The 19,379-nt window shown below is 35.2% G+C and overlaps 4 protein-coding genes and 1 long non-coding RNA gene across 15 annotated transcripts in view; 2 read left to right on the top strand and 3 right to left on the bottom strand.

Moving 5' to 3' along the window:
- Window positions 1–6: 6 nt before the first annotated feature.
- On the bottom strand, window positions 7–1,326 carry LOC128882020 (two pore potassium channel protein sup-9). The gene has a single exon (XM_054133563.1). It carries the CDS (start codon window positions 1,319–1,321, stop codon window positions 305–307), a length of 1,017 nt encoding a protein of 338 aa, XP_053989538.1. The 5' UTR covers window positions 1,322–1,326; the 3' UTR covers window positions 7–304.
- Window positions 1,327–2,035: 709 nt separating this feature from the next.
- LOC128882021 (carbonic anhydrase 1-like) lies at window positions 2,036–6,043 on the top strand. The gene is made up of 6 exons (XM_054133564.1): window positions 2,036–2,215; window positions 3,748–3,798; window positions 4,258–4,413; window positions 4,664–4,887; window positions 5,259–5,492; window positions 5,582–6,043. Exons 1-6 carry the CDS (start codon window positions 2,182–2,184, stop codon window positions 5,762–5,764), a joined length of 882 nt encoding a protein of 293 aa, XP_053989539.1. The 5' UTR covers window positions 2,036–2,181; the 3' UTR covers window positions 5,765–6,043.
- On the bottom strand, window positions 2,223–4,286 carry LOC128882022 (uncharacterized). 8 transcript variants are annotated; one of them, XR_008458257.1, is made up of 5 exons: window positions 4,172–4,286; window positions 4,012–4,101; window positions 3,423–3,807; window positions 2,699–3,360; window positions 2,223–2,632 (listed from the first exon to the last, which is right to left on the bottom strand). It is a non-coding gene; the product is annotated as an uncharacterized LOC128882022 (long non-coding RNA). The 8 variants fall into 8 exon arrangements; XR_008458260.1 differs by having other exon boundaries at window positions 4,012–4,095; window positions 4,172–4,262; XR_008458256.1 differs by having other exon boundaries at window positions 2,699–2,878; window positions 3,203–3,360; window positions 4,012–4,251.
- On the bottom strand, window positions 5,797–10,489 carry LOC128882018 (uncharacterized). 3 transcript variants are annotated; one of them, XM_054133558.1, is made up of 8 exons: window positions 9,191–9,330; window positions 9,042–9,077; window positions 8,790–8,964; window positions 8,040–8,307; window positions 7,090–7,967; window positions 6,613–6,900; window positions 6,071–6,226; window positions 5,797–5,936 (listed from the first exon to the last, which is right to left on the bottom strand). In XM_054133558.1, exons 5-8 carry the CDS (start codon window positions 7,882–7,884, stop codon window positions 5,880–5,882), a joined length of 1,296 nt encoding a protein of 431 aa, XP_053989533.1. In that variant the 5' UTR covers window positions 7,885–7,967; window positions 8,040–8,307; window positions 8,790–8,964; window positions 9,042–9,077; window positions 9,191–9,330; the 3' UTR covers window positions 5,797–5,879. The 3 variants fall into 3 exon arrangements, with proteins under 3 accessions (XP_053989533.1, XP_053989534.1, XP_053989532.1); XM_054133559.1 differs by lacking the exons at window positions 9,042–9,077; window positions 9,191–9,330 and having other exon boundaries at window positions 6,613–6,717; window positions 6,801–6,900; window positions 7,085–7,967; window positions 8,790–8,971; XM_054133557.1 differs by lacking the exons at window positions 8,790–8,964; window positions 9,042–9,077; window positions 9,191–9,330 and adding an exon at window positions 10,446–10,489.
- Window positions 9,163–19,379, top strand: part of LOC128882019 (phospholipid phosphatase 1-like) — a 10,358-nt gene continuing 141 nt past the window's right edge. The window contains exons 1-6 of one of the 2 annotated variants that reach the window (XM_054133560.1): window positions 9,163–9,345; window positions 15,019–15,181; window positions 17,414–17,568; window positions 17,699–17,922; window positions 18,141–18,261; window positions 18,345–19,338. In XM_054133560.1, the coding sequence (XP_053989535.1) occupies window positions 9,340–9,345; window positions 15,019–15,181; window positions 17,414–17,568; window positions 17,699–17,922; window positions 18,141–18,261; window positions 18,345–18,701 (1,026 nt within the window). In that variant the 5' untranslated portion in view covers window positions 9,163–9,339 and the 3' untranslated portion in view covers window positions 18,702–19,338. Of the gene's footprint in view, window positions 9,346–15,018; window positions 15,182–15,916; window positions 16,465–17,413; window positions 17,569–17,698; window positions 17,923–18,140; window positions 18,262–18,344; window positions 19,339–19,379 lie in introns of those variants that run through there. The other variant, XM_054133561.1, reaches the window with a different exon arrangement.

Raw genomic sequence — 19,379 nt, 5'->3', positions numbered from 1 at the left:
GATACATCCCATTTTTAAACAGTTAATTTAATACTTAATTTAACAGTCACTTTTCAATAGTAGTTAAACAAACTCCAAAACACAAATTTAAATATATCCAAATAAACAAAAATGATTTTAATATCGATTGAGATATATTTTAATCTACAGTTTAGTTTTTATCCAAATCTAAATAAACAGAAAACACCAGAACTTTATTGCCTTCGCAGTATGTCCATTCCTTAAATTTAAGAAACCGTAAGAAATTAATGAAAATAAATTATAAATAAATTATAATAAAGAATCTGAGTATCAATTACTTCCTTTAGTCTGGCATCTTCGATCCACAACACGTTTCTATCTGATAATGAACAATATCCACGATCTGAACGAACTGTTCCTTAAGTTCTCTAGCTTTCACATACACATCTTCCTTCATCAGATCATAGCACATAGCGATGAGCCCCATGCCAAGGAGCAGATAAACAAAATTAATGATCAACTTCGTCTGGCTGTCAGTAGTTAAATCTCCATGCGTCCACCCGGGCACAAGATCCCCCATTCCAATCTTACACAGTGACGTCACACAAAAATAAGTACTATCCAAATAATCCCATCCTTCCCACTCAGCGAACATAATCGACCCACCTATGACGTATCCAAAAATGACCCAAAGACAGGCTGTGGAAGGCACAGTGATCCTCTGTCCAAGCTTCTTCCTCCCGGTGCACTGATGCAACCATGTGTACAGCCAGCGAAAGGTCTGCGCCAAGACTTTGCCCATGTTGAGAAAGTATAATACATACAGAGGAATTCCCATGACTGCGTAGATAACAGTGACACCCTTTCCCCATGGTGTCTGGGGCACCAGAGTACCGTACCCAATCATAGTGAACACAGAGAGACAGAACATCATCGCTGCTGGAAAGGACCAGAGATCAGTCGCAGTTAAACCACTGCAGTTCTCCTTCTTGTAATTGCTGATGAAGTTGTCCTGGTAGCGTCTTAGGATCCGGTTCGACAGCACGTGGAACGTCGTCTTGTTGAACACGTTCACAGTTTGATTACTAGCGGTGCTGAACCATAGTTCATCCGCGTATTGCCTCCTAATGGCCTCTCTGATGCAGACAGTGGGTGATACGGGGGCTTGGGTCTCTATCACCATGAACCCGAACGCGCCTATTATCGCGTAGCTCACCACGAGGCCGCCAACACCCACCTGGGTGCACATGAAGGCGACCAATTTCCGACAACAGTCCTTTATACGTTCTCTGGGGTTCACGTCGGTGGACGTCGAGGAGGAATCGCGACTCCTCAAGGAGGATCTGATGGGAACACGCATTGTGGTGCTCGTATAAGAGATTGAGGGTGAAGAATGATGCTTGATGTCGAGGGAACTGATACCGAAACGTCTTGAAACGACTTTCCTCGCGCTCTTCTATTTCTGGCCAGAGTGTTGGCTTCTGTCCTTCTCTTTCTCTGTTCTTCTCTTTCTCTATTCTCCACGCTTGGAGTTTCTCGTTGCTTGGAGCAACAACAGACCATAGGTTGTTGAAAGTTCCAGTTTAAACTGGGCTTGAAATGTTATTTGACTTAGGAAAATATTCCATGAATTCTTCCATTGTAAACAAAAATAATAGAGAAATACCCAAGGGAGAGTTTCCTTTAGGAATTTTTTTAAAAATGATGTACCGTGTGGATCTTTATGAAACCCACAGGATCTTTTACTGAATATTTAGTGATGCTAAATTATTTTTTTCAATGGAAAATTTCAACTGGAAATCGTTAAACCTTGTTTATCGTTGTGATTCCATCGTGAAAGGATCTGGAATTCTGATAGAAAAAATTGTGCCGCACGTTTTCTTTCAGCTTTTACTAATTTTTCAATCTATGTACCCCTCTTTTCATTTACTTTTATACGTAGGTAGTTTATTATCTTCTTTTATCTCTCTGGAAGCAGCGTAATGTCGTCTTCGCATAAATTGTGTGGTTTTGTTAGTACAATAGCGTCCCAAGTGCATCGGGAGGCGGACAACCGGCATGAGCGATATATAAACTAAATCTCTTGCAATAGGGTCTCGTGCAATCTCGGGATTATCCAGTTAGATGCACGTAGCGCACATCAGTTATGTGTTCCTCCTCGTCACGTACGCGTCACCCAATGATCATAAGCTCTGACAGTTCCAAGTAGTGTTTATTACAATGAGAAGATCATGCATAATTGTCACTGTCATAGGTAAAGTAAAAGAGATTTTCAATTTTTTTTTCCCCCGAATGTTGTACCAAACTTTGCATTCATTACGAAATTGAAACCTTTCCTTATCTTGAGTCTCTGTACTTTTATTTTCATCCTTCCTTAATTTTTCTTTATAAATAGCCTGCCAATATTTATGCGAATTCATAGTTGCATGTTTTATCTTCTAAATGGTAGAATATATATAAATATTATTCTTGATGTTTTGTATGATCTTCATTTGTGCACGTTGTTATAGATTTTTCCATGTAAGTTCCTTTCGTTGCAATCCACTCCAATAAATAAATCCTCTCTAATAAAATAGAAAGATCATTTTGATTGCAAACCTCTGGAAGCGACACACAGTAACATACAGTGGATTTTCAGCTAGCTAATTCCATATAAAATGCTAATACAAAGCTGAAAATAAATAGAAGCTGCTTATAATAAAATAGTAAAGCTCTTTAAAATTGTTAAAGGTCTTACTTGATCCACAAGGAACATTCAAAGTATTTGCACACCCAGTTTAGCAACCGGAATATGTTCATTAAAATCCGACGGTCGTTCGAATTGTTCACCAGTGGTGTACAAAGCGCCAATTTAGGAAGTGCCAACGTTTCTACGATGGCTGTTTACATACAGGGTGGGCCAAGCAAGTGCAACGAGCTGAATGTTCGTTATCGGTAGATGTAGGAAAGAATCGCAAGGGGAAGAGATGAACTTTACACATGCAGATGTACTGTATACGTTACAAATATAGTACACTTTCAACTTTCATTCATCTTTTTCCTTTGCAATCCTTTTCTCTACCAAATTTTGTGGACAGTTTTGTAATATTGAACTGCAATGCATTTACAAATAAAAGAATTTCAAAGCTTTCTTTGTCGATTAATTATTTTACAAGTCTTTTAGGGGCTTGTTGTGCTTGGCTCGTCGTGTGTACTAATTTAGAATCTTTGAAGATAACGCAGAAATTTTCTTGGAAATTACTTTGCAATATTTCTGAGACGATCTCTGCTTTCCTAGTTCAAACGTAATCAATTCTTCATTCCTCGAGTTCCTTTCTCGCTATCCTGCTTTAAATAATCTTTTTAAGTTTCAAAATTGAAGAATTGAAGAAATTGAAAAATCCATGTTATGATCCCATCCTAATAATAATAATAATAATAATAGTAATAATAATAATAATAATAATAATAAATAACGTTACATGGGAATAAAGATGTACCGAAATGAATTTGGCTCGGCCAACGACGAGCAAGGTTAATTTTGCTTTCCTGTCGGTTGCTTTCCTGTCCAATCAATTACTTATCGAGCTTATTGGGTAAATGGACTCTACAGGCAGAGGAACAGATACCGAATTAGCATAGGCAGCTTTCCGTTGGACGAACAGTACACACACGAAATTGAATAATATTCATAAAAATGCCAAGTGCTGGAATAAACTTGGCATTATCAATATTACCATTTGAATAATATTAAGGTAATATAAAATCGTGATACGATTTATACATTATAAATGTATCGTGTTGCAGGTTTGTACGTGGTTACAGCTTCCGAAGATTGGGCTTATTGGGGGATCCATGGTAATCCACCTAGAAAAATTAAGATTTTATTTAACCGAAGCCTTGTTTCAATGATTTTTGGAATATATGTTACACGATATGTTACACTATCCTCTAGATAGAATGCAAATACACGGAAAAAAAGATTCCTGTGAAATTTCAGCTTTTAATTGTAATAGCAAAGCTGCACTAAAAGCTTAGAAAGTTTCAAATGGAATTTGTTTGATCCGTTACCTTTTTTCTTTGTAACTCTGGTAAAAATTGATGGCACGATGCGAAACTTGACAGAGTTGTTACTTGTAATGGCAAGTAGAAGCCCTAAAACTTTCAAATTTTTATCTCAATTATTTCCTCATACATCAGGCCAGTAAACATGAAGTTACTTTCTACGTACACTGATTACAAAGTTGTATCTTGCTACGCATACTCGTCTTACTCTGTGTATTTATCATCAAATAATAGATTAAGTCTTCCCTTAAGGTCCTCCACACTGGCCAGGACTATGCGCGACAGGGAAAAAACAATCACCTATAAATATTATGTCTGAAGAGACTATAAAAGCTGATCTTGGCGCGCTGAAATTCATAAGATACGATTTCGCCGCCACTGGCGAAATTACCAACAATGGTCACGCTGGTATGTAATCAAAGAAAAGAGAAAATATAAATTATTATACTCTAACTAGAGTCCAGAATACGTCTTTCAAACAGTCTGCAAGAAATATATCATTGAAGAACAAATACTTTTAGATTGCAGAGCTTCGAACACAATTATCTTCCTAAAATATATTGTATCCCTATTGTAGGGTTGTACAGTCCATATACTAGAAATATACTTGTAATATTCCAATTAATTATAATAAACTTGTACTTAACTCTCTTCGCAGTGCAAATTAGTTTGTATGGAGTTTCTATCCACCTCGAAGGAGGAGATCTTCCTTCCAGGTACACTTTGGACCAAATGCACTTTCACTGGCCCGCTGAACACACAGTGGATGAAACTCGAGATGCGTTAGAGCTACACTTTGTCCATTATGATAATAAATATGGCAACGCGAGCGAGGCAGCGAAACACGAAAATGGTATTGCTGTCGTTGCCACATTATTTGAGGTATACAAGCATACAAGACAGGATTAATTCAATATTAATTGTCAAGTTGTAGCCTTGAAACATTCAAGTCTTAATTGTTGTATATGCACTTCGTTTACAAGTACTATTTTAAAGTTGGTCCTCTGCGATTCTCTCAAAGTCTCATGCTTCGCTCTCTCTGAATCACACCGAAGTCTCATGCTTCGCTCTCTGAACCTCATGCGAAAGCATTGCAAGGATATACTAATCCAGGCCAAAGTAAATTCATAATGCATATGCATTTACATAAGAATTCTACAGGCCTGTAACTCATTTGTTGCTACCAATCTATCATAATATTACTGTAGAATGCATCTCTACTTGTGTAACATATACAGAAGAATTTATTCCAGTTGGATACACAAGATAACTTCGATCTAATGCCCATCGTGAAGGCGATAGAGCTAGTGCGTAAATGGGCAGGGAAGAGTACAGCGATGATGAGGTTCAAGGTGATCCCTTATCTGTTTCTACCAAAGGATCACACGACCTACTATCGCTACAATGGGTCATTGACCACTCCAGAGTGCCAAGAGTCTGTGATGTGGTTCGTCTTTACCGAGAAACTCACGGTATCTAAACAGCAGGTATGTTTAACGTTATTCTAGCAGTTCTTGGTCATGGATTAACCTAGAATTAACCTAGAATTAACCGACCGGTGGTATTCCACTTGCAGGTGAACATGTTCAAGAGCACTGGAACGAGTAATGGGACTTTAGATTTTAATTACAGGCCAACGCAAGCTATTGGAGACAGGAAAGTTTACCACCGCTTAGATGGGTACTCCGCTGTGACCTGTGCCAGGTCTAATTTAGCACCCATATTTTTTAGCTTTTTCTTAATCAGACTATGGCGTTAACAATAATAATTTCATGGAAACGTTTATTGATATATGATTACAGTCGATGTAACCATTGATCTATTAGATTGTTTAATGGTATGTCATGGTCTATTGCCAGGAGCCGTAGCACAATTTAATCCTTTCGTGCTCTCAAAAATAATAGACACACAGAGTACGCTTGATTTAAGATCTAGAAAGTTACGAGAGCAAATGAATATTATATACAATGTATATACATTGTATAATTCAATGGATATATATATATAATGCGTATCTATACATCGTATAGCAACGTTGAGTTTAATGTGAATTATAGTTGCTCACCGACATGAAAGATGGTAGCGTTAAATCAGTATTACGGAAGATTGATAGTCTGCATTCCAGTTTGCTAGCTAAAGTCATAATAGCGATCTCGCGTTGGAAGGACGCGTTGTGGTGATACCATTCCGCGTGGAAGGCGTCGTTCATGATCGCCGTGCTCTAATTCAAGTACAAATTAATTAAATTAATTAAAATTCATCCAAGTCAAACTTTGCTTTAAAAGGTTGATGGACTTTTGTAGAATTTATTGCTTATTTTTAACACTAAACTTGCCAACGTTCCAATTTCTAACTATTTCTATCGCGATAGAACAAATGACTGGTCCTGGAGACACTTTGTTCAATTAAATGGAAAGATTAAACGATGCATGGAAACAATTGTATACGATTCATGTATCGGATGGAAGAACTGTATAGAAAAGTTTGAAAATGGCCATTTAGTAGTGGTAGGTTCGGTGTTAAAGCAATTTGTAATGATACTCTTGTAATCTTAATAATACCCTTTGAAGAGTATTATCGAGTGTAATACTCTATAGAGAATCTTACCGCTTCGAGTAATTGTTGGATACAGAAACACAATACGTACAGTTGAGTTACTGCGCCAACTGCGTATAGTACAACTAAAAGTTTCTCGAAATGTTCAGCGTGTACCTGAAAAGGAGAATAGAATTGTATAAAGTATTCTGTAAAGAAACGAAGAGAATTTAGAGAGGAAGTTAGGAAACGTGGTGTACCGTTATTATCATGAAGCTTAAGAAGCAGAAGCGAAAGATGTTGTTTATGTAGAGTATTCCGATGTTTGGGGAGAGTAGTGTCTTCAATATAACGGCCAACCTGTAATAAATGTATAAATGTTACTATTTAAAATAAATGTCTGAATGCGTTGTTCTTTATAACGTTCCCATTTAATAATAAATAAATATTCATTATGTATGGTTCTCCATAGCGTTAAAATTTCAAATAACTAAATTCTAAATGTTCCCTAACGTTACTATTACAATAAATATATAAATGTTACTCGACCACCGCTCCATGATGTCGCGTCAGCACTCTCATTCTCTGTCTGGTCACTTCCTCATCCTTGGAAAACATCTTGTCCAAACTACCATCCTTATCCAAACGATTCAACCGTCCACAATCTTGCACTTCCTTCCTAAGAACTTTCTCAAACTCGATCCTCAAATACTTGTATTGCGCAGTCATCAACAGTATCAAGTGCATTGTGTACAGGTCCAAGCTGACCTTCCTCGCAATGGAATACAGACTCCCCAAGCACTCCAAGACAACACCACCGATGAAAACACTAATCGAAAAGGGTTCCTTTGATAACGCAGCTGGTATCCTGTAGTCCACATAGTGAAACTCGCTTTGTTTAAATATTTTAATCAGTGGCAGTACTGCCCAGACTGCAACCGTACCAACACTGGCTATCGCGTAAATTTTCAGAGGCTTCTCCAGTGGTTTCAGGGTCTGAATAATAGTACTCTTCAGGGACTTATCATCCGTGTCCAGAATGTTATTCAACTTCTCTATCAGTGCACATATCATCCCTTTACGGTTACTCAAGTAGACTATCATTACGATGACTTCGGAGGAAACCAATATGTTTACTGTGCTGTCTTGTAGAGCTCTCTCCTTGGGCACGTAGAGGAGACCAAGAATGCAGACTGTTAGGTATACTAGTTCCATGGTCCAGACTAGGATCCAGTAGACTTTCAGGAGGGTGGATAAGCTTGTTTTCTCTTTTGTTAGAGGTAGCAGGTTAGTAGACAGAGTATTGACTAGGACGTTGAAACTGTTCAAGTTTTTAAAGTCCATGGTAGCTTTCAGCTCTCAGGAATTTTAAGTATACAGCATGTGCAGTTGATGATGCAGTCGTAACAGAAGAATATACAGTAGACCTGAAATATAAGATATCCTACACTGTGTATTTATCCTCATAATTATTTCTACTTAGGTAAGTCATCTCTTACAATTCTCTGCGCTGTATCTCTCAAGAATATATATTTCTTAAGGCTTGTGAATTTCACCCTGGCTTTCTTAGAGGTTCGCTGCCTACTGATGATGTCCTCTCCATCTTCCCCATATACGCTGCCGCCACTTCCTTCGAGAGTACTATTCGCTATCATATCTACAGCACTCTGGTCAATTAAAATCTATCTCAACTATCTACCATTTCTCCTGCTACAATTACTGCTTTGTCCCTCCACTCTTTAATTATGGCCACCAGACAGAAATTATCTGAAAATTGGAATTGTGAAAATGTATGTAAATGTTAGCGTAAATGTATGCTGAGAATGAAGCATATAATTTTCTATTCCCTTTGAAGCAGGTAAAAGCTACAATTTCTTTGCAATTATTGTATTATTAATTCAGAGGGTACTGTATTATTTCTAGAGCCACTGTGCATCAAATAAGCGTAGTATTTAATATTCGATGGGTAGAAAATGGCTGAGAGAATGTCTACGCTCTGCGAATCAAGATGCTTCGATGCAAGGCAATAGTTACATTATAAGATTATAAAAAGTTATTTCTTTTGAGTATAATAAACAAATTTGGATTTGAATTTCGACCCTAAGCGAGGCTTTCCATCGATATTGCTGAGGTTTGGTAGCATTGGTAGCTGCATTCATGGTGGTTCTTACAAAAATTTTGAGGTTATGTTAGAAAAATTGAGTGAAATTCATGTGATTATTGTTGATTATTGTATTAAGTATGCTTACTTGACGTGGTCTAAAGATTGTACAGTATTAGTACATGCTGTCTGGGAATGTTTAATTGAGATATAAACAATTCTCTTCTTTCAACAATAAATTTTTGAGAGTGGTCCTTTTAGGACTGCAAAGCTTTCGCAGCGAAGACTCCAATCAGCTCCAATGCTCCAGTTAGACAATTCTTCTGGAAAAATGACAAGCTTGTACTCTAAACTTCAAATTTAAATATAAATTTTAAATAGAATAAAAGAGGAAATTTACCATATGCTGGATGTTGGCAATTAACAAACGAAATTCCTTGTAAAAAATAAACATAAAAAGTGGGATTTAAATTTCGATAGTCGTGACAATGGAGTCGATTTTCACGGGAATCGATTCAGAATCGAATACTCTAAAGTTGAATCACTCACATGACGCTATTTAAAGGGATGCTTGTCGTTCAAAGTGAAATTTGTGACCATTTTCAGAGAGATTGTAAATGTTCCCTTTGTCTATGATAGATTGTGAGTAACAGCTGTGAGAATTACTCATCGTTTCTGGGACACATTACACGTTGGCGATGCAGGTTAGAAATGATCAGTAAATATATAAATTAGTTATCCAAATTGATTGTTGCTTAACATACTTTCCATTACTCTTATATTGTAATTAGTACTTTTAAGGAAACATAGAAAACTTTTCTTCCTCTGCGAAATAGAATTTACACTTCTGTAAATACTTTTAAATAATTGCTTTTAAATTGCTTTTGTATATATATGTATATATATGCTATATGCATGGGACGCTAAACTTGATTTTCATACGATACAATTCTTCTGCGTTTTAATTCCACTGGTATACTAAAGTAAAGACAAAAATAAATTAGTATACATATACACAGCTGTATGCAAGGAATGCTAAATTTTATTTACATTAATACCTGTTCATTATGGAGCTTTGTTGGAGCATATGAATATATTTCTTGCAACAATGAATCATTCTTTATTTCATGCACTCGTATATGTAGATCTGATAAAAAACGTTTCACGAAATATTCATTTCATCCATTACTCGTCCGTCATGTATTATTCTAACTTTATACTTATACCTTATACCTTATTCATTTATTGTAAACATTTGGAGCTTTTCCCATTCTCTTTTACAGCTTCCTAGACAACTCATTGCACAGTTTCAATTACGATTTTAGAGATAGATTTGAATACTTGGACTCGATAAGCAATTAGAATCAACTAAACAAAGGAGTTAAAGCTTCCTGTGCATATATCTAAAAAGATAATAATATTCTATTCATGACTAAACATCACCGTTATAATAAACACAAATGAAACATTTGAAACGAATGAAGATTGTACGCTGAAATGTTTCTATGCATTAAGAAAGTTCCAATGGATCTCTAAATACTAAACTGACATTAAGATAATCAACATCACGCTGTTTAAGACTCCTCTTTATAAGAAACATGAATTAAATACACAAACTATCGTTAACTAGACTTTATATTTTAATACGATGTGCATCACGGTTGCTTTATCTAGCATTATAGACAATTTATTACACGTTGCATATATTTATAATATATATATATATGCTCTGTAGAATATCAACGTATCTTAAATATTAATATAGACAATTTATTGCATATTGTACTATATTAAAACTACTTACTGCACGTAGAAGAATCATTTAGCTCCAGAGCTCTCTTAATCGCGGTGTTTCGGTGCGTTTAACGTAAATTATGACACACGTGTCGAAGCCTTTCCTCGATAGCTCTGGAGGGGGCTACAGGGTGGGTAGAACATTTAATTCGAGCTTGCGAGGGAAGTCGTTGATTGAAGACGAGATATGCCAGTTGTGGCTCGACGCTGATACGCGTTGGATTGTTTTCAAGTATTTTTGTATACAGATTCACACGTTTTCGTAACTGGTAGACTCTTCAAGAGTCGTTGTAGAGTATATCAATTAATTTCTAGTTGGAATATATCGCTTTAGTTATGTTTCAAGGGTGATTTAATCTACTTTGTTTAATTGAACTTTGTTAGTCTACTTTAATGGATATTTTTAAATGAGTGAAAATGATTCGTAGAGTTCAGTTCCTCTTTTCTCAATCTCCAAGACTAAAGTTCCAGTCAATAATTTCCGAAATTTTCATTTGATTGCGTGTAATTAAGAATGCGCGACACTTTTATCCTTTTCAAAGACTAATCTGTTAATTAGTGCACTCGAAGCCAGGCTCCACCTGTAAACAAGCATTCTTGTAAGTTTCTATCATTATTTCTTATAAATATTATTTAGTAATACATGGAGTAGAAGATGTAACGAACATTATAAATACAGGATTTATTCGCAAAGTATCATGTTAGTAAAATATCCTCCATCGATGGTATTAATTTGCAAGTATTATATTAGTAGTTTGTAAATTAATATTTAATTTTTGTTAAATACGTGAACATTATATTTAACTATGTATCTTTCTCAATTTAGGAACCGATTGTTCCTTTTTCTTTCTGTTCGATACGAATAAGACTTGATGTAAATATTATATTTAACTATGTATCAAAAGTTTCTTTCGCGACTTGCACTCAGTTGTTTTATGTGGCAGTGTTTATGTAAATAGACAACCTAATTTCTTAGGTATTGGTGTTACAATAGTATTGGAGCAAGTAATGTAACATAAAGCATAAAATACTGTGAATGTATTACTTATTAATAAAACGAAAGAAACTTTTGGGACAAATATAATACAATTTCTCAATTTCTAAAACTGATAAATTCTCTCTTTGTTCGATACGAACGATAAGGCTTCTTTATCACAACATTTATCACCTCATCGAATCTATCGATACGTCTAATCAATTCCACCTTTCTTTTTCCTATATTTACAGAATTAATCATGAAAATGAAATTCCATTAAATAAAATATCGCAAACGCTTCTTGGAGTTCCCTTAAATATAAAATCCGTCCGATGCGTCCAAACGTGATGTATTCGAACGCTGCTCCGTGCATTTTCCCTTAATTGTTTCGTAATAGTGGCTGCGCGTTAAAATATAGTTACCTTCCCCTCTGGAAATGCGGATGTGCTATCATGTTTTTCAATCAAGCAACATTAATCGCGCCTTTTGAAGCCTCGACCTAATTAATCATGGCAATTTTTATTGCCATCTACTTCGCTCTTCTATTTCCTACAACATTACCTTGAATTAGTAAAAGCTTACGATAGCTACATGATTTACATATATTTAGATAGCAAAGACATAGAATACAGAATACGTAGAATAAAAATACAGAGATACGAAAGGCACATTGTCTTTAAGAATTTATCATAATCACATCGTATGTCATTGAGAGCATGAAGTGGCGCGTCCAAGTCCTCGTGCCATTGAGAGCAACAATTATCTAGTTTGCATGATGGTATAATTAACCGAGCCAGCATTACAGGGGAAACAAACTTAAAATTCTCCTTAAGAACCTCTCTCATTCATTTCTTATACTGTTGCTGTAATTAATAGTAAATAACAGTAGTTAGTCACATAATCTAATTAGCTACATGTTCTCCAATGTCAGTTTAACAAGAATTTATCCATTTGCATGACGATGAAACTAAACCCTTTGACTGCGGAGGGTGTATATTAGTTAAATCAATTTTTAAAAAAATATCAGCTTATAAGGGATGATGGGACGAAACTTTTTTATATTTACAGTTTATTCATAGGATGCTTAGTTTTGAAAATAAAAATTGAAAAGTTAGGAGTTTGTTGGAAAAATTAAATTTCAGGAAAGAGGTCCGGGTTAGGTCTGTTCATCTTTGTTAAATCAATGTGAAAAAAATATAAGCTTATAGAGGATGATTAAACGCTACTTTTTTATATTTACAAGTTATTCACAGGACCTTTAGTTTTGAAAATAAAAATTGAAAAGTTAAAAGTTTGTTGCTGAACAAAAATTGAATTTCAGGAAAAAGGTCTTCCGGGTTTTCAATTTTTATCTCTGAAACTGAACGTCGTATGAATAAACCGTAAATACAAAAAAGTTTCGCCTTATCATCCCCTATAAGGAGATATTTTTAAAAATTTCGTCGAATAAGTAATTGTCAACTGACAACGCTTTCCATTTCCATTGTTCCAAGGTCCTCTAAGTTTTCAATTTTTTATCTCTGAAACTAAACTTCATACGATTAAACTGTACATAATATGAAAGTTTCATTTTGTCATTCTGTATAAGGTGTTACTGAATAGTAATGATAGCAATAATTAATCATGATACTTTTTGTTCCTCCGACAGACAGTTAAAGTTTAGTCATTTTGAATGTAGGTAATTTTAAACTTTGCAGCTACTCCGAAAGGGTTGCATTATATTTAATATGCTGTATTTAATAATTTAACCAAATTCATTAAGAGCTGACGAGTAATAATGCTGTTTAAATAGAAATCATTTCATGCCTTTTATTGCAGTTTTAATGTTCTTCGTAGTCGGTTATATCTTTTTCTTTCCAAAAATTGTTTTATTTCATTTCATTTAACTGTATGCATAAAACATAAAATAAATAGTATTCCACACGTGTGAAACCGCGGTGCACAGCCAGTAGTAAATAATCGTACTTGGTCGCGTAATTCAATTGCAAGAGTTAGCTACACGCTTTCCAATGTTATTTTCACAAGAATCAACTGGTTCATATCACGAGTCTCTGATCGCTTAATCAACAATTTTCATTTTCCATTTCAAAGTTAAATTATAATATACTGTATAATTATAATTTACATATTATACATTTAGAAAAAAAGATTAGAAGAAAAATGTAACGCTAACATTGGCAAAGGTTAATTATTACTTGTCTCATTAACGCGTAGCCGGACTTTAGCTCTCACCTAATCGAGTGTAATGGGAGAGATTTCGAACAAGATAATCTTAGATAATCTTTTTTTCTTTTAATGAAACGCAAGTGGAATCGTCGTGTTAACAATTAGATTATCTCTCTATGTATATTTATTAACAGTTGGATGTAACGATTACTTTTTATCGTCTTCAAATTAATTCAGAATTAACTGCATCTAATTAAGCTACACTTGACTCGATCGAATGCGTTTCACTTTATCTTTACATATAGCGAGCTTTTTGCGACTTTGAAATTCCAACTGTTTGCAAATTCTAAGATATCCTGACCGCGAAACTAAATGACTGGTTACTGAAAGGAGAGATGGCCAAAATTTTAATCTAAATAAAAATTTCAAATATCGAATAAAGATGAAAATTTTGTTATCTATTACTCGTCAAATAAAGATACTCAAATAAAGATAGTCAAATAAAGATTCCTTACTTGATAAGAACAAATAAAGAATCCTTATCTTTGTTCGATGACTGTCAAATAAAAAAATGTATTCGAAGTAAATGTATTCGAAGGATAAAGATTTAAAATAAATGGTTCCTGTACGAATACTTATTACACTGGCTGTATGTAACACTGCAACAAAAGCTATTTGTGTTCCCCAAATATAATGTAAATATAATATAATAAATATATATCCAAATATAATGTAAATATAAAATATAATACATTTTCTAAGATATAGCGCTTCAAAGTTGGCGATTCTTCTCGTTTACTTAATTTTCACATTTTCCTGCGTATAATGAATCTACAACTGTAATCTTATTTAATAATATATTCCTCATGGCTCATTTTCTGTATTAAATATATGTTATTTAGAATAATTTTCTACTATAGGGATAAAGAATAAGTTTGATCTGACCTGTGATACTTTTTATTTTAAGATTACGTGATACTTAGTTGTGTCATGTTGTAAATTAAAAAGTAGGAAAATAAAATGGTTATTCGCGAGACTTTATTTAACTACACGCTTCATAAGTTTGCGTCATAGCTAAGTCTATTTTCATATGCTATCGAAACGTCTTGCTCATATTTGCCATACTCTTAATATTCCTGCTTTATAGCTGCAGGTGTAGATTTAATTACATACGCAGGAAAATGTGAAAATTATGTAAACAAGGAATATCGTCAACTTCGAAGCGCTATATCTTAATAATTATTATATTTGTAGAACACAAATAGCTTTTGTTGCAGTGTTACATGTATAATAAATACACTGTGGCAGCTTACGCTGAATGCAAGTTGCTTGTATTAGTACTTGTATTAGTAGTTTTATGGTTGTGGCATAAAATATTAACGTCTTTTTTTTTCCAAATGTGTACATACACGATGAACGATCATTTTTCTTATTTTCGCAGAGATCAACGGAACAGCTGACTCATTGTAGCAGCACGACCCTGGAGGAGATCCAGGACAACACAGACGGAGTGACAACGCGCACAGTTTCCGAAAAGATCATGAGTATCTGCAAGAGTACCGTACGCTGGGTGCTTCTGCTGGATATCTTTCTCGCTCTAACAGGTTCGCAGTCTTCCTTTCTCTCAAAACAAATCAATTCAAATCTCTTGTAAACTTCTTTCTTTCAAAATAAATACTTTGACTCCGAGCTCTCCTTTCTCTGTTCATTTCTGTTATTTCATCTCGAAACCTCTTTCCCTTTCATTTTTAATTAGTCAACTACATCATCTCTGTGTCTGTGGATTCTCCTTCTTCTTCAATTCTGCAAAAGCTGTAGAACAAATATAAAATAAATTCTTAACGAAAGAAGAATAGCTAAGCTCGGGCTGTGATTCCTTGTAACTCTGTCCTTCGATGTAAAAAGAACGTTTAAAACGAGAAATATGGTATCCACTCGTAGAATGCAAGTGAATCAACAGATCCCATTGCAAACGTGTAAAATATTGTTTGTGCTGGTGGTTGTTGACCGCACCTGGCCAGACGCCAGTTAGAAACGAAGCCATGCGTGCAATTAGAGTTGACTGCAAAACCGCCAACTGTGTAATATAATACCAGACGAGACCACGGGCTGCTTAGAATTTTTCCGGGTGTATTGAATAACTAGCACGTGGTGGAAACGTCAACGAACTCCTGCAAAACAAATTGAGAAACTATCATAAACAGACTATATACTTCCACGTAGAAAGAAGTTTCTTTCTCTCCTTTCATGATACATCTCCACAGAAATGGTACTTGTGTAATTTACAATCTACACGCCTCTTTATATCTTCATTTCCTTAATTTGCTTTCGTACTCTGCTCAGAACTGGTTTTTACAGTTAATTTACGTCATACGCCAGTTTGAATAGATTCTTAAAATCAACATATCCTCCCCGCTTCCCTGCTTTCTTATTTCTTAAAAAAGAAAAGAAGCATTAGTTGTTATTATCTCTGATTTACATTATGGGATAATGAGAACGATCGCGACTACCATTTGAACATCTGAACATTAAACAGCGACGGGTGAAAAGAAGACAGCCGCCTACATTAGAAGAGACGATCCGCTACCTCCGTTCGTCTCGCTCTTTAGTGCGCAGACGCTTATCTTTCAACACTAGATTACAGCGGTCCGAGAAATGTGTAATAGCTTGCGTGACTTTGCATTGGATAGGTATTTAAACGTAGATTACTCATTCCTTCCTGATTCTCTCTCATTCGCTCCCGAGAGGTCTTTCTGAATCATCTCACCTTAGTTGGACGTACTTAAGAGTTACAACCGCTGTTCTTTTGCTTCTTTGCACGCGATGGAGAGTGGTAGCAGAGGGAACACTTTCAAAATAATGAATCGGCGTAACGTGTACAGCGCGTGTAAGTATCCCAACTAAAAGAAAGTATCGTGTGCGAGCATGTTGTACAGGTCTCTTACTTTCTAACGGCGAGGTACATCAAACTAAAATTATAAAGAATTAGTATGTTAATTACATTCTTCATATATTTATATGTATATTTCTTTCTTAGAACATACTTATAGTTATTACTTACTTACTTATAGTTATTCTATACATATATTGAAGAATGATCTATAAAGAAGAATTATTGTTACCCTATATCACAAAGAATCAATGTGTTGATCAGTGGTAGCGTTGAGAGAGATGATATTGCTTTCTTCGTGTACTCATATATATACTTCTTTGTTGGAATTTGAGCTTATGTTAATTTCCTCTAAACTTGCTATCTTATCCCTGCTTGTCTTCTTATCTGATCTCACTCTTCCACCAGGCTGTTTTCAAAGATCTCTGTATCATTATCAGTATACTTCCATTCAAAGATACGTGTATGTGTATAATAAATACAATCATGAAGAAAAAGCAACAAGAAGATCTGCAATAGAAGTTGTTTAAGCTATTGTATGTTTAGTTTATGTATAATAATTACAATTCTGAAGATATAGAAACACTAAGAAAGATGTGCAAGACATTAACTAATACAAATAAATAAATAAAGCTATTTAAGAAACGCAAGACATCACCAATTTACCTAGAATAATTCCGTGTGTGGCCTCGTATCATCCTACAGAATGTATATCTTCACTCCTTCAACAATTGTTGCATGCGATTCATTCTGAAAGATACTATCCTCGGTATCCTAATAATAATAATTCCTCGCAGTCCTGATTTTCTTCTTATTGCATCATAACCTAACCTAACTTATTTAATCTTATTTAATCATAATCTAACATATCCTGGATTAGACTAAAAAGTAATTCACTTCCTTTTTGTATACCAGTAATACGCACACATATTATTTTCTGTTTCAGTCATCGTGATATTAGCCCTACTGGAATTTGGAACTGTTCCTCAGCAACGCATAGGCTTCTATTGCAATGACCCAAAGATTTCCTTCAAATTTCTCGGAGACACGATCTCCATTTCCCTGTTGCTCACTGTTTCTCTCCTGCTGCCACTCGTTGTGGTACGTAAACCACGAATCAATTTTATACAAACATTATCGAACATTATCTCCCTCGAAACTAATTTTATACTTTACTTGTTGTGGTACGTAAGGCGCAAATCAATTTTATACTAATTCTAAGCTTCCGTAGATGTTCCTAGTGGAGTACCTGTGCCACCCTGAAAACAGTTACACCACAACCTCAGGATGTTCTGGTTCAAGAGTGAAACAAGTCTGGTTTTGGTACGGACACTATTTAATCGGAACAGTTTGCTTGATATTCTTGTGTGACGTCATGAAGACTCTCATTGGAGAGCCAAGGCCTCATTTTTTGGATACGTGTAAACCTCTTGAGGCTCACAATTGCACTGATGGGTATGTTTATGTATTTATTGCTATTTATTACTCCGGAACACTCTTCCGATACATAACTCTGCAAATAATATAGAATTCTGTATTAATAAAGACTTCTATCAGTGAACTTGTGACTTGAGAACAAGCAATCTACCCAATTTGACTCTAAAGAAAGTAATAATTAGTTAATAAAGAATTATTAAGGTAATTAATAATGTAATTTCTCTATTTTTTTTCAGATATGTGAGGTCCTACACTTGCACGAACACAAACGATTCAACCTGGTTCATCTCAGACTCCAGCAAATCCTTCCCATCGGGTCACTCTGCTCTTTCCATGTTCGCAACAATATTCATGGTGGTACGATACCTTCCAACTTCTATACACCTCCATCGTATCTCATCTAGTCCATTAAATAAGTCCTCCTTCTTCTTCTTTTACAGTGGTACTTACAGAATCGTCTACCAAACAGGACGTTTCTCCTAAAACCGTGGCTGCAATGTCTAATATCCTTGTGGACAGTGGTCTGTTCCCTGACCAGGATCGGTGATAACAGACACCACTGGTGGGATGTGCTCGCAGGCGTTGTCTTGGGCACAATCTTCAGTGTGCTAACAGTTACAGTGCAGTGCAATACATTTCGTTTAAACAGAATTGCCTACAATGAACCGGTAGAGAATAGGCAAATTAATTTCAACATGAAGACGCATCACAACGTGAAGAAACTATTACAAGAGACCACTGTTGACCTTCACGAGGGGCGAGAGTTGAAAAACACGTCGTCGAACTGGAAGGAATGACCCCCGATGCTAGTTTTGAAATAAGTATTGCAAGGAATAGTTTGTCAGCCAAAGGATGTGAAAACTGAAAGATTGAAAACATTGAAAACATCTTCCAATATTTATTTCACGAGGTTTTACATGGCAGCAAAGAAACCTAACGCAACATTAATGTCACTGCGAAACCAAATGATTCTATTTATTTACATCGTCATTCCAATCACAAATACGTATAAAGAGAATTTCAAGCTTTACTGGTAATTTGTACAAGACTCTAGCTTTTAAAATACATTAACATTCTTCTACATATTGTAAATATTCAACTCTCTTCGCTGGAGAGAATTAATAGTCATCTCTCGAACGCAGAGAGTTGATGAGTAACGAATAGAGAATATTACTGCCATCATTTGGCGCTAATACTGTCCACACACAACAGAATTTTTAATGATATTATAATATAAACTGTAACGCTAGTTGCTCATTAGGTATTAATGTATAAATTTCTTAAATTATTCTTAAGTTATTAACACGTAATGGTCCCTTCGACTCTTTTCATTGCTGTGTAAATCAGCGAGGAACTTTGTGTGCATGTTTAAAAGGAATATTTTGTATCGTAGATTAAAAAAAACTGTTCGAAGGAAGAGGGTAAATAAGTGAGGTGTGTGTATATGTGTAAAAGGAATATTTTTTATCGTAAAC

The sequence above is a fragment of the Hylaeus volcanicus genome, chromosome 9 (assembly GCF_026283585.1).
Source record: "Hylaeus volcanicus isolate JK05 chromosome 9, UHH_iyHylVolc1.0_haploid, whole genome shotgun sequence".
NCBI lineage: Eukaryota > Metazoa > Arthropoda > Insecta > Hymenoptera > Colletidae > Hylaeus > Hylaeus volcanicus.
This window is presented reverse-complemented; position numbering and strand designations above follow the sequence as displayed.